The sequence below is a fragment of the Dryobates pubescens genome, chromosome 24 (genome assembly GCF_014839835.1).
Source record: "Dryobates pubescens isolate bDryPub1 chromosome 24, bDryPub1.pri, whole genome shotgun sequence".
NCBI lineage: Eukaryota > Metazoa > Chordata > Aves > Piciformes > Picidae > Dryobates > Dryobates pubescens.
Window position 1 is genome coordinate 14201147 of NC_071635.1, and position 13155 is coordinate 14214301.

Here is a 13155-nt window from a genome sequence, read left to right on the forward strand (position 1 = left end):
GGCACTGCTCTGTCAGCACACACACAGCTGGGAGGACATTTGTAATGATATGTATGAGGTTTTAAAATAAAGGAATAAGTACAGAAATTCACACAGGCCTAAATGTTGCAGGCTTTACTAGGCATAGCTCTCACAGAGGACAGTGACAGAGCTGTATTTGAATAAACTCAGACTGAGGTTTTTTCCCCCAGACAATTCTCGTCCTTAGGGGCACTTGTCAGGGACCATTTTTTTCTGGACACTGTACAAACACTGAACAAAATGGCAAACTCTAGACTAAAGACCTTACAATCTAAGCACCATACAGCAAGTATTAAATGGTCACAAGCAGATATGAGAGTAGAAGCAAACGTTTTTCGATCAGTCTTTAGTGAAGCTCTTAGTAGGTTGAATCTAGCACGCAGAATACAAGGAGATTTAGGGGGTTGTGTAAATGACTGTGGGTTTTATGGAACAAAATTCCACCCCTAATACACAGGTGAAACTGTATTTACAGAGGTTACATTCCTTCTGGTCACACAGCATTTTAGCAATTTATGAACTAATTTTCAGAGTTTAATTCAAACCTCCTTTTTTACAAGGCTTTCTGAGGAAAGTGGAACATAAACCTTATCCTATGTTGGAACCTGCTGATGGGCTTGCTAAATAGCAAAAGGCAACTGCAGCGCAACATGTACTTAAGTGCATGATAAAATATTTCATAAGGAAAAGGGATTAGCCTTACATATAGGAAAAGGCATTGCATAAGGCATTAGTCAAGTGAGTTTGCACCTGATTGTTATTTAAGAGAACTGAGTAAACAATAAGAACTTGCTATGCTCTCAGTTTTTCTGACTGAGATCACTGGAGTGACTGGAGATCACTTTCAAGCCAAGAGCAGGTTTATGTTTAGTAAATAGTAGATGGTATACTTGGAATACTCTATAAATTCTGAGAAATTGTACCCCTGTAATTTGCTATTGCATTGTTTTGAATGATCTACTGTGCCTAGAGAAATAAATTACTGCTGACAAAACTCTGTATTCTTAAGTCAAATAACTCGAACAGCGAGATTGTAGATTACCTTTGATTTTGGCATTCTGTCTACAAGCCTTGGAATACTGCTCCATGATTATATCAGAGCTCCTCTTCAGTTGTTCCACTTGAAACTGTATCTCCCATTTTCTCCAAATAACTCCTATAAATTAAAACCAGCTCCTCAGAGATGATATTTACTGAAGCTCCAAATCATGGTAATTAAACTTTTACACCACAATACACTACCATGTGTTTCCAGATATGATTTTATAGAAACCAAAGTCAGGCTTTGTCGTGTTATTTTCCCAATATTTTTAAAGGAAGATGCATATGAAAAGAAGTATAGTTGGGTGGGAAAGGCTTTTCCACTCCACAAAAATTCTGGGATCTAAAAAAATTTTCCTATTCCACATAAGGAAGAAATTGAACTCTTTTGAAATTTTCCATGAAGGAAGCCACAGAGACCACCCCAGGATAGCTAATAAAGTCGTTGTTGGGACATTTACTTGGGAAATGGGAGACTTGGGGTCAAACTCTTGCCTGACAGATGAGGGGCATTGACCTGAATATTCCTCTTCCTAATGAAACACCCTAATTACAAGACATTGGAGTACAGCGATCCGAGGTTTGCTGTCCGTTTCTCTCTCTTTCATTTAGACCAGCAGTTTGAATTTGGACCAGAAACATCATGTTCACTACAATGTTGTCAAAACTGATAATGTTCCTGAAAACACTTTGCTTTTAAGAAATTGGCATTTCCCAATGAAACACAGCTGTCCCTGATCAGCTCTTATGGTAGGTTGTAAGCCAGAGGTTTTATGGCCAAGATCTATGGATTACTGCATTAGTCACAAGTGGTAAAGCCATGCATAAATTTGACCTCTAATTCCAATTAAGTGCTAATTCTGCGTATCCTATGAGTTATGTCCCGGACCATAGTACATCCAAACACAGTATGCCAATAAGGCAAAGGGAACGAAGGAAACTTAGGACATATTATCTTAACAAAGTTTTAGTTGAATACTGCATGTATAACCAGCCAAATTCTGTCTGCTTAGGTTAAATACTGATGATGAAAACTGGATAGGAATGACTGGAAACAAGTCTGTGGACAGAAATAGATGGTTTTGCTGTCAGTATACATAGCATATTATCAGCAGTGGCAGGGTTTTTCCTCAAAGGCTTGCCTTTTACCAACTTTTAACTTCCCTGGGACTTCAAAATCCTTCCCAGTTTAATCTACATTATATCCCATATAGCTTAAAGCCAGCTCCAATGAGAGCAGGATACACATCCCCATTTTCAGGGGATAGGGGACGAGGGAGTAGACCTCACGATGGGACTCTTCACCCACTGTAATGCTGGGAGTCAACAGGAGGCCAACTGCATGTTGATATGGTGCAGTTTTCAGCAGTACCTCTTGCTTTCTGAGATAACCACTTATTCACCTCTTCCACTGATGTCCTTTGCTGCCAGCATTCCACATTACATTTCCCTGCATGTCTTCTACCAAAGCCTTTACTGAAATTTTAACTACAACAAGCCAATTAAACAATGTTACATGAAAGCTGTTCAAGCTACTTTACAGCAGAGACTACACTTGATTAATAGGGTTAAAAGTCAAGGAAAAGGGTATTGCAGTCTCTAATCTGGACTGTTTCTTAATTTTTTAATGAGTGAATTGTAGTTTCATTTGCAATGAACCGGTATTTTTTATTTAAGCAGATTGAAGCTAAGTTTTAACACAAAGAACATAGGAATAAACTATAAAAGGTAATACTCAGCTGGTATTTATTCAGAGCAGGCCTGGGTTTTGCAGATAGCACTTTGTTTAAAATGACTTCTTTTTCCACGCACTATATTGTCTCTTAAGGGTTAGTGTGATAGCACAAAGCTGCAGCCATGACAAGACACTAAATATTTGTCTGCTCTTTTGCATTTTTAAGGTTTTCTCCAAACTACAGCTGATGTTTTTTGCTTCTACTATGCAAGAAAAGATGGTGGTGTATGCTTTCCAGATTTTCCAAGGAAACAAGTCCGAGGGCCAGCTTCTAATTCCCTGGACCACATGGAAGAATACGACAAAGAGGAAGAGATCAGCAGGTTCATAAAGATAAATGCTGTTTAATCTGAAAAAAAAAAACCCACCCTAGCAAAGCCTGTGGTTTTAACAGTGAAACAGCTCAGTGTGTGCTTATGCTGTGCAGCTGTGTTTTCCAGATGTTACTTTCTTTTGCTGCTGCTAGTGTACGTCAAAAGAGAAAGTTACATTAGCTCCAGGATTTCAGTGCTATGGGATATTTGCATTGCTGAAAAGGTGTTAGAATCGTGGTTGGAGCCACCCTGTGGATCATACCTAGTTATAGGAAGTAATTTCTACCTGCATTTAACGTTACTAAACAAGTACAATAAGTTTATTAGTACAATAATCATTTAATGATTTCCCATTTAGTTAATTCATGATTTTTCCTTTGGGAGAACAATTAAATTAGATTGTCCCACCCTAAGTCATTATTTTGAAACTGGGTTTAGCAGCCAGTTTTTTTCATAGAATCATAGAATGGTCTGGGTTGGAAGGGACCTCCAAAGGTCATCTAGTCCAATCCCCCTGCAGTCAGCAGGGGCATCCTCAACTAGATCAGGTTGCCCATGGCCCTGCTGAGCCTTGCCTTGAATATCTCCAGGGCCACCTCCCTGGGCAACCTGTTCCAGTGTTCCACTCCCCTCATGGTGCAGAACTTGTTCCTAACATCCAATCTAAATCTGCTCTTCTCTGACTTGAAGCCATTGTCCCTCATCAAATTGCTATTTATTGTATTGTAGAAATTTCATACTGATAAATTGATCTTTTTTTTTAAAACAATTTCCTCTAAATTTTAGATCTAAGTTTAATTAATATTTCTCTGTCGTGTATACAAACCAAATTTTGCTCAGGTAATGTTCACAGTCATTTTCAGCATTACCTGCTTGCATGCATTCAAGGAAATAACTTCTTCTGGATTGTATAACGGGTTTGAATATCACTGCAGAGCAATCGTTTTGTCTGTGGTGGTTGAGAGAAAGAAGAATTTTCTCACTGTTTTCAACATTTTCTTTTAGAAAACACAAGCACAACTGCTTCTGTATTCAGGAGGTTGTGAGTGGATTAAGACAGCCTGTTGGAGCAGTGCACTGTGGGGATGGATCCCATCGCCTCTTTATTCTTGAGAAAGAAGGATACGTGAAGATTTTAAGTCCTGAAGGAGACATACTCAAGGAGCCTTTTCTGGATATACACAAGCTTGTTCAAAGTGGAATAAAGGTTGGATTTTATACTTCTATCTGCTTTTATATCTTAGCCTGTAAATGGTGGAAAGGGGAAGAAATGTTTTTCAGCAATTTCCTTACATGATTAAAAAGAAGATTAAAGCCAACAGACACTACAGTTCTATCTGGCAAAGATGTGAAAAATTCCTTGTTTCAGGGGGGAAAACACAGCATCCTATAGCTGTCACCACATTTTTCTCTTTCCCTTCATTTTTTCTTCACTTTAAATTGAGAAGAAACTATCCATCAGCAGAATCCTGCAGGATTAGTTTTGTATTTTCATTCTTTGAGCTCGTTTCTGTCCCACTGAGTTTTGCTGTGATTCCAGTGGGAGCAAGTTTGGCTCAGGGCATCCCTTGACTTGCAGATGCTCAGTGATGCCCTGGGAGCTGGACACAGGAGGATGCTTGGGAGTGCTCAGGGACCCCTGGAGAGGGGCAGTGTTTCTCAGTCACTCTTGGTTCAGCCTCCAATGTGGCACAAACTGCCCTTGCCAGGAGGCTGCTTCAGGACAGCATCTATTAAAAAAAAGCAACTAACCCTCTAAATTCAGACATGTGGGTGGGTTAAGGCAACAGTTTGATCTTGTATAATGGGAAGACTTCCATGGGCAGGGGAGTGAATGGTGAGTGGACACTGATGGGAATACATTGGAGGGTGGAGGTAAGAAATTACATCTAGGTATGGGGTAAGTACTTATGGAAAACTCCTAACTCTATTGGGGGATATTTCACCTTGGAAATGTCCTAAGTGTTGTTCCATGTTAATTTCTTGTTGCATTTCAGAGTGGTAATGCAAGCAAAATGCAGATATATAAAGGAAATTTAAATTGTAATCAGGTGTCTCTTAGAAGAGTCAGGAGTGTATATCATAAAGCCTTCACGGATGAAAGACACATTGACATACTCTCGATAGTAATCTTAATAATTGTGACAGGCTGTTGATTTAAAATGCATAGCACATGCCAACTAATCATTTTATGTTTCAGCTATAAAGGCAAGAAGCTAATTAAGATAGGGATTGTTTTCTGAGAGGAAAGCTCAGAGGGGTTTTTCTGTATTGAAAGAGAGGGAGAAATGAAATGTGTTGCACCTTTTCCAGGAAAAGAACCAGTTTATATGATTCTGTGATTTTCTGAATACTTCACTCTCTGCTTCTATAGGTAATCATTCATTATGTTCAAGATAAAAAAAAACAATGGAAGGGACTTACTGGGGGTATTTTTGACCATCAATCTAAGACTGTTTCATATTTCTTAACTGAAAAGTCTGTGAAAATCTGACACAAGCTTCCCACAGAACTGCTGTCAGTCCAAGCACATCTTCCTTGAGGAGACTCTTACAGCTGGAACTTAGTGGGCTAAATAGAAACCTGATTTTCCATGCTTCTGAATAGGCAATAGCCTGCTTGATAACACTCTGAACAGCTACCCTCAGATTCAGATACAACTTTTAGTTCTGTTTTAAATCAGCGACCTGATCTTTTTAGTCTTTACTACCCTAACCATAATAGTCTAAACTGGATCCATTTCAACTATAACATTTTGTGTAAATAGTTTGATGTTCTCTAAGCTAGAAGGTCTAATTCAATTCCCTGAGATAACAGTCCAGTGACTGAGGATAATTGTACTGCAGAGTTTAATGCAGGCTGGCAAGAAGGGAGGCTTTATGCACTTCACAGGTAAGGAGAAAGGGAATGTGCCTAGAAGCAATACTCCAGCTCTTAAATAGAAAGGGGAAAGAATTTGAGGAATGAGTACATTTTATAAAATAATAAATAAATAGAACAAAACAAACCCCACATAATCCAAACAGTAGTTTTAAAACAAGGATTCTTAAACATTTATATCTTTATCCTCTGTTGTCTGATTCCTATACTCATTGTCCATGGTCCTTTACCTACAAGGATGCAAGATCATTGTGACAACAGTAGCAATTAATCCAACAAAATAAACTGCTTGAATTTTATTTACCTGTTCTACACTTTAAAACTAGAAATCAGCAAAGAAGAGTATGATATGGGTGGACAGTAGGTAGTGCAGATAGTGTACAGCCAGCTATTAAAAAAATGTAGTATCAAAACCACTAAATGTGTCCTCTGGGCTTACTCAAGTGTCAGACCGATGAATTTGGATGAATACATTTTGCTTGATGTGCCAGATTCTTCTCATATAGTGGTGTATATGAGAAAGCAAAATGAAATCAACGAATGTTTAGTTGTCCCTGACTAAACATAGGCCCTCCTGCTCTAGTGAAATGTCTTGCCGAGGTAACATGTTGCCTTTTTGGGTCCTTTGTTCATTTACACAGATTCATAGATGTTCATCCAAATATCTAAGCAATTCCCATAGAACATCATCCATGTAACGTTATCATTGAATTAACACAGAGACACTTCCTTGAAGTAAACAAAAACTGATCACCTCTTTTCCAACCCTAGAGCAATAGCAGCAAGAAAAAGGCAAACAATTCTTTTTCCCTAAAAATTAGTGTACAAATGTTCTCTTTTATACCCAAATATATGGGTGTAATTGCTCAAGTCCCTCCTGTCACCCTTAGCCTTTTCTTCCCTGTGCCTAGAACGCAGTGCAAAGAAAGAAGCTGGGCACATCAGTCTTTCCTCGAAGTGGAGTAAGGACACGAATGAGATGTGCACCTGTAACTCCAATCGAGAGCATACACCTGGGCTTGTCTATGCAGGAATATATATCCCAGTATTGATGCCATCACCCATGCCCATTAATATTACAAAGTACCCTGAGTATGTGGCATATGTGTAGAATAGAATAAGCATTTAGCAGGAAAAAAAACCAAAACAAGACAAAACTAAAAGTTCCCTGTTCTGGTGATTTACTGCTTCATTATGTTGTGGCGAAGAGTTGTTAGTTACAGAGAAATGTTTTACAGTTGTTCCTTCATTTATGCAGCACAGACAATTTTGAAATGAAAATATTAATACCCTCTTTTTTTTTTCTGTCAGACTGCTTTTCACTACCATTATTTTCTTTTTGTTTTAAAGTGGTTGCCAAGGAGAAAAGAGGCAAAAAGTTTGAATGGGAAGCTATTGAACTAATAACAGTAATACTTTTGATTTCACTGGCGTTTAGGGAGACCTTAATCGTCAAGGAAAAAATAGTCCTGATGTAGCTGAGTCTATTGGCAGAAAGCTAAGCAAAGTAATGAAATACATTACAAGTATCAGGCAAATACGATTTTATCCCATAACACACTCAGAAAATGAAAAGGATCAAAACATTCCACGTACTTGAATTTGATGATTTCTTGTGATGTGGCAGTGCTAAATACGTTCTTATTACAAGATCAGTCACCTTGTACTCAAGATTGTATCTGACTTACAGAAAAATGCTGAATGCTCTAGCAGTTCTCCCAATTTCCTTACTCCTGTGGCTCTATTTTATCTTATTATTTCCTAAGTTTTGGAGATCTTTAGACTACAGGCAGACACCATAAAATGTAGCACAACCTATTACGTCAATTGTCACTCACTCCCCTTAACGCCAGAGCCCAAAGACATGTATTGGTCTGAAATATATTGTTCAGAAGGGAAGGCATCGAGGTATGATTTGGCAACAACAGAAAAAGGAAGAGCTTACCACTTCCCTTGGGAGTTACATGCTATAAACACCTCTCAAAATACTTTCCAAAAAGCTAAGGAGCTCTAGGGCTGCAACTGTTAGTCCATAAATCATCTTTGCGGTCCTTCCCTACAATCATTCGGCTTCCCAACATGCTCTTAAAATGAAGGCCCTCAGAAATGTGTGAAGTAGCCAAGTTTACATCTTAATACTGCCAATGATAAAATCGAGTCCCTGTAGTTACATGGTAGTTTTCTACTTATAAATCCACCGACTGAGTTAGCTCTTTAGGTATGGAATTGCAGTTGGGCTGCATGCTCATTTGTTTGTCATCTCTGACCCTTAAGTTCTTTTCAGTTTATTGCTACTTTTTTTTGATTGTGACCAAGCTCTGGTGTGGCTCTGGTGTGTATCTGCCAGCCACAGGGTCATAAATTGTGCAGCCTACAAGAACTGCTGTTGCACTTCACCTCACACACTGCCTAGAGTAGAAACCCCTACAAAATGGGCATCCTTAAAACTGCTGCTATGGAATTAGCACTTTACTTGTTTAGAGATAGGTTTTCTCCTTGTCTTCTCTTTTTCTAAGCTAGTAACAAAATTTTCTTAGTGCATCTTATGGGAAAACTGTGGTACAGGACAAGGTCTCTGAGGAAGGAAAGAGCAGGGGAGGGAAAAGGGACAGAAAATCTCAGTGAAATGATATTGGAGATTCTTGTTAAGATTATATGAGTTAGACTCCTTGACCTCTGTCACCTTCTTCTCTACTCTAAGACTATGGTTTTCCTTGCAGAAACATTTTAACAGACATTTCCCCATAATCCTAAGTCATAATCACCTTTTAATTTCATCTTACTTACAGTTTAATAAGTAAGACTAGTTTATATGTTTTAATCCCTAAAGTTTTCTAAATGCTATATTCCTATGTAATTCCTTGTCAACAGATTAACTTTGCAGTGAAAAAAATACAGAAATAGCTGACAACAATTATTTTAAGTCTATACAGAGCAAATTTCCAAGTAATAGTCTTAAGAAGAGTTAAAAGTTGGATATATTCCTTACTGTGCATTGATCAGTTGGTTTTGGTCAGAGCACAAGTACTTTCAGTCCTGCAAAGCCTTAGTCATGAGTGATCCAGGTAGGACTCTTCTGTCATGCCATGAAGAATGCAGTGGAATGAAGCAATTTATGCAGTCTGCACAAGGCTATGAAAGTAGCCTGTGATATGGTTTGGGGTATTCTTTGAAAGAGGAACTCCTCTTTGAGAGTATGAAAGGGGAGCCTCTAGGATATCTTTGGTGAGAGGCTGAAATGCTGCATTGTCTGTGTTGTGGCAAAAAGGACAAGGCAACCAATGTACACCTCAGCTTTCCACTGGAGACTGTGGAAAGGAAATGCTGAAGACTGCTCTTCAGCCCAGGACTTACATGTGAAGCCATATGGGTGCACAGGATGTGGGGGGTTCTCACTCATTCAAGACGTCAGAAGAGCTGCACCTCTTGAAGCGCCTGCACCTCACCTATGACCTGCCCTGCTAGCAAACACCTTAATTGGTTTAAATATCTTGATGTAACTGGGGCAAAAAACTACGAAAGAAATAATGGTTAGGGTATGTAAATGGTCAGGACATTTATGAGATAAACCAAATAGAATATCTTTGTTTAATGTCCTTAAACATTAATGAAATAGCACAACAGCCTGCTGAGAATTCAGCCTTCTTCAAGAAGATAATTTTACTAGCCCAAGTCCTTTATGATTTCTGAGAGGGTGATAATACTTCTGTGAGGACTTGATATACTTCAACTGTATTCAGAAACTGTAAAATGCAATCAGTGTTTTAACCCAGAACTGTATAATGACAATGAAACGTGCCTGGATCTCCCATTAACCATTTGCAGATTTAGGTTCTCATCCTAACAGGAGCAAAACAGTCCTTTGAAAGAGGCTGTATCTTACCACCATGTCTCTCTGTTGCTTGCACAGAAAATACAGATTCTTACAATTCTAGAAAGCATGTGCCAAAAGCTCTGGAGACCTCTATTTTTGTGTGAAAGACTGCACTGGATAACCATACCCAAGCTAGCAATCACAGAGCAGTGCAGTGACTCTCAGGTTGTAAGCTGATCAGATGAAGAATTGCCAGTTTATTCTAAGGAAATTTGAATCAACAAAACTTAGTAGTTTCTGTTGATTTTGGGCAGCATGTCTTAGATTTGAGGAGCTGAGAGGGGAAAGAAGATAATACTTTATCATTTTACATGCACATGTGTAGATTTTAATGTTCTGTGTTTCCTTGAGAGGAATCCCATGGTGCCAATTAACCTAACTTATTCCAAAACAATTCTCTGTTTGGAAAGAATAATTTTCATTGTGGGTGTTCCATGAAATTGTATGCCTCATACCCTGTTATTAGAGATGTGTGCAATGCAATTGAGAATGCCAGTTTCTTTTCCATGCGCTGTATAGATTATAGCTGTATCCCACACACAGTGCTAGATAATCCCTACTTTAATTTTGTTATGTGTACAAATCCTTTCTGAACATTTAGTGGTTTTGAAAATGTAAAAATCCATCATCTTCTGAAACTGCATTTGTTAAAACCAAAAAGCTGAATTTAGAAGTGATCAAACCCAATGAATAACATGGTAATTATCTAATTAAAAGGGAATTATTGCATTTGCTGAAATATACCAGGCAGATCATGATATCCAACGCAAAATGGCAAAGAAGGAATAAAGTTACTCAGAAAATTCCATGGGTTTTAGCCAACACAGTTTCAACCACATGTTTTTCTTTAATGGGAGGAGGTTTAACAGGCCACTAAGGCTCTAAGATTCATCATCCCTTTAAGCTCTTGGACACCCTAAAATCTGTAATGAGGTCCTAGAATACTCAAGGGAACATATGAAGCACCAGAGCTCTCAAAACAGTACTGTGTCCTTAAGACTTCCATATCAGGAAAGTTCCTGTCCATCACAGCTATATGTTGGGGTTTTTTTCCTGGTCTTACACCCCTTGTACTATGCCATACAGAAAATAGGTCATCTTTTTGTCTTCACCAAGATTAAAACTTGAACAACATCTATACATCCCTAGTTATTACTACCCAACTGCTATTCCTATATATACTTCCCCCAGATGCCACAGAACAATTTTCCCCTCTATCCTGTTACACATACTTTCTCACAAGCTCTTAAGTCCTGTTCCTTAGGCAGGATCAGCAAGTTGGATTGCGGGAGGAACACTTCCTCCAACAGAGCACTAGCATGTTATCATGTTTTCCACCCATTTTATCCCCTTTCCAGTTAAAATCGGACAAATGATCTTTCCCTAATTTAATGGTTTATATATAATTTTAGTTTTAAAACCCAGTCAGAACTAATTTTTTCCCATTACCAAAAAAAAAAAAATAATAACCCCAAACCCAAACCTCCAAAAGATTAAACCACTTAGTAGCTGACACTTATTTTTGTTCACTTTGTCTGCTGCCTTCTCATATTGCTGGAATTTTTAAAGAAATTATTCCATAAATCTCAATAAAGTAATATTCTCTCAGATTTAATTTGGAAAATGGAATATACAATCTGTGGGAGAGAGCTCTGCAAAATACTTCCAACCATTTGTTTTCAATTTACTGCAGATACTTTTTAAAAACCTTGATCTATCTTCACTGGCATTGAATTGAAATCCCTACAGCTGAATTGCAACAACTTTAATTCATGTAATAGTCATTATTTCTGTGCTAACAAAATGCCTTGAAAAGAAACAAAAGAGGGAGTAAATCACCAAAATCTTTTATATTTTGGACATTCCTTTAAATTCTGTGAACCTCTACTGGCTAGATTCTCAATCACTGCACAGCCCAGAGACAACATAACCAGGAGTGCCAGTAGATGAATGGATCTGAGTCATGCTGTAGAGTGAAGGGAAAGAGAATTTTTGTTGTTATTATTTTAAATCAAACTAGCAAAGCAAAGCATTTAATGTATCCATGTCAGTTTTGTGAATTGTGATCAGTTTTCATGAAGAAGCACATTAGAAGGAAGTTAGCTCCTCACAGGACATCATTTCAAGCTCTTCCTTAAAGAAAACACAAACCTGGAATGCTTCATTATGACTCATGAAGGTCAAATATGGAGGAGCCTAGCTGAAGTGGCTAAGCGCTGTTGACTCTCCTTATCAATATCTATGCAAGTGCATGCACCAAACCTTGAACACTTCAAAGATCTATTCAAATGGAATTTCACATTAGAAGACAATGCAAAATGTTGGTAGTTCCATTACTGCTGCATATGACAGGACATTATAGCTACAGTGACTTTGAGGAAAAGTGTAATATGTCAGTGGTCCCATCTAACAACCATGTGTGTGCAGAAGCAGGTCAGTAAGATCAAATAAAACTTAACAAGCCACCTATAAAATTACTCAAATTTGTCCCTACAGTTATTTACAGATCACAGCCCTGCCAGATACAGTGACGTTCCAAATGTCCTGCCCAAAGTTTGAAGCAACAGACAAACCCAAAAGTAGAGAAGACTGGGGAACTGCCTCACAGAAACCAGCCTCTGTCAGGTTTTACACGCCCTCCACTGGATTGTTCCTCCCTGGGACAAATCAAACTATTTCACAGACTGGTTTCTCCAAAGGCCTGTGGGGCTGGGAAGGCCACAGATCAGACTGGATCAAACCCATTATTTACAAATGCTTGCTAAAAACAAAAAAAATCAAATGTGTAATTGATTATTACATTTAAAAGTCATTTCAGTTCTTGAAGCAGAAACATTCAAACTCTGTCTTTCCTGCAATGTGTAATGAGTCAGTGTTTCACAGCTTCCAACATTCTGCACTTCTTGTAGTGAGACATTCTCCTTACAAATTATATGGGTGGGTGAATGATTTTTGCTTTTGAGTTAGTACATACAATGTGTCACAAATAAAAGGACAAAAGGAATATAGTTTGGTGCAATTCATCTAATCCTCTGTTTTGTATAAAAATTATCTTCCTGGTATCCCTGTGTATAAATTTGTACAAGATTTGACTGTACATCAGTATTGCAACACCCAGGAGTAGGTAGGTATTGCAAGGAAAATAGTGGCAAGTAACTAAGGGCAATGAGCCTAACTACCTTCATACTAACTAGTAATGTCTGAAATCACTTTATACAAATGGTCAAACACCCCACCCCCCAAAAAAAAAAAGAGACAAAATGCATGAAAGAAACAAGTAGTCTACTCTT

The 13155-nt window shown here is 38.2% G+C and overlaps 1 protein-coding gene across 1 annotated transcript in view; it reads left to right on the forward strand.

The window, feature by feature from the left end:
* The window catches only part of HHIP (hedgehog interacting protein), a 67656-nt gene that overhangs the window by 12191 nt on the left and 42310 nt on the right, over window positions 1–13155 (forward strand). The window contains exons 3-4 of the mRNA XM_009896738.2: window positions 2964–3120; window positions 4117–4318. Coding sequence (XP_009895040.2) covers window positions 2964–3120; window positions 4117–4318 — 359 coding nt within the window. The remainder of the gene's footprint in view (window positions 1–2963; window positions 3121–4116; window positions 4319–13155) is intronic.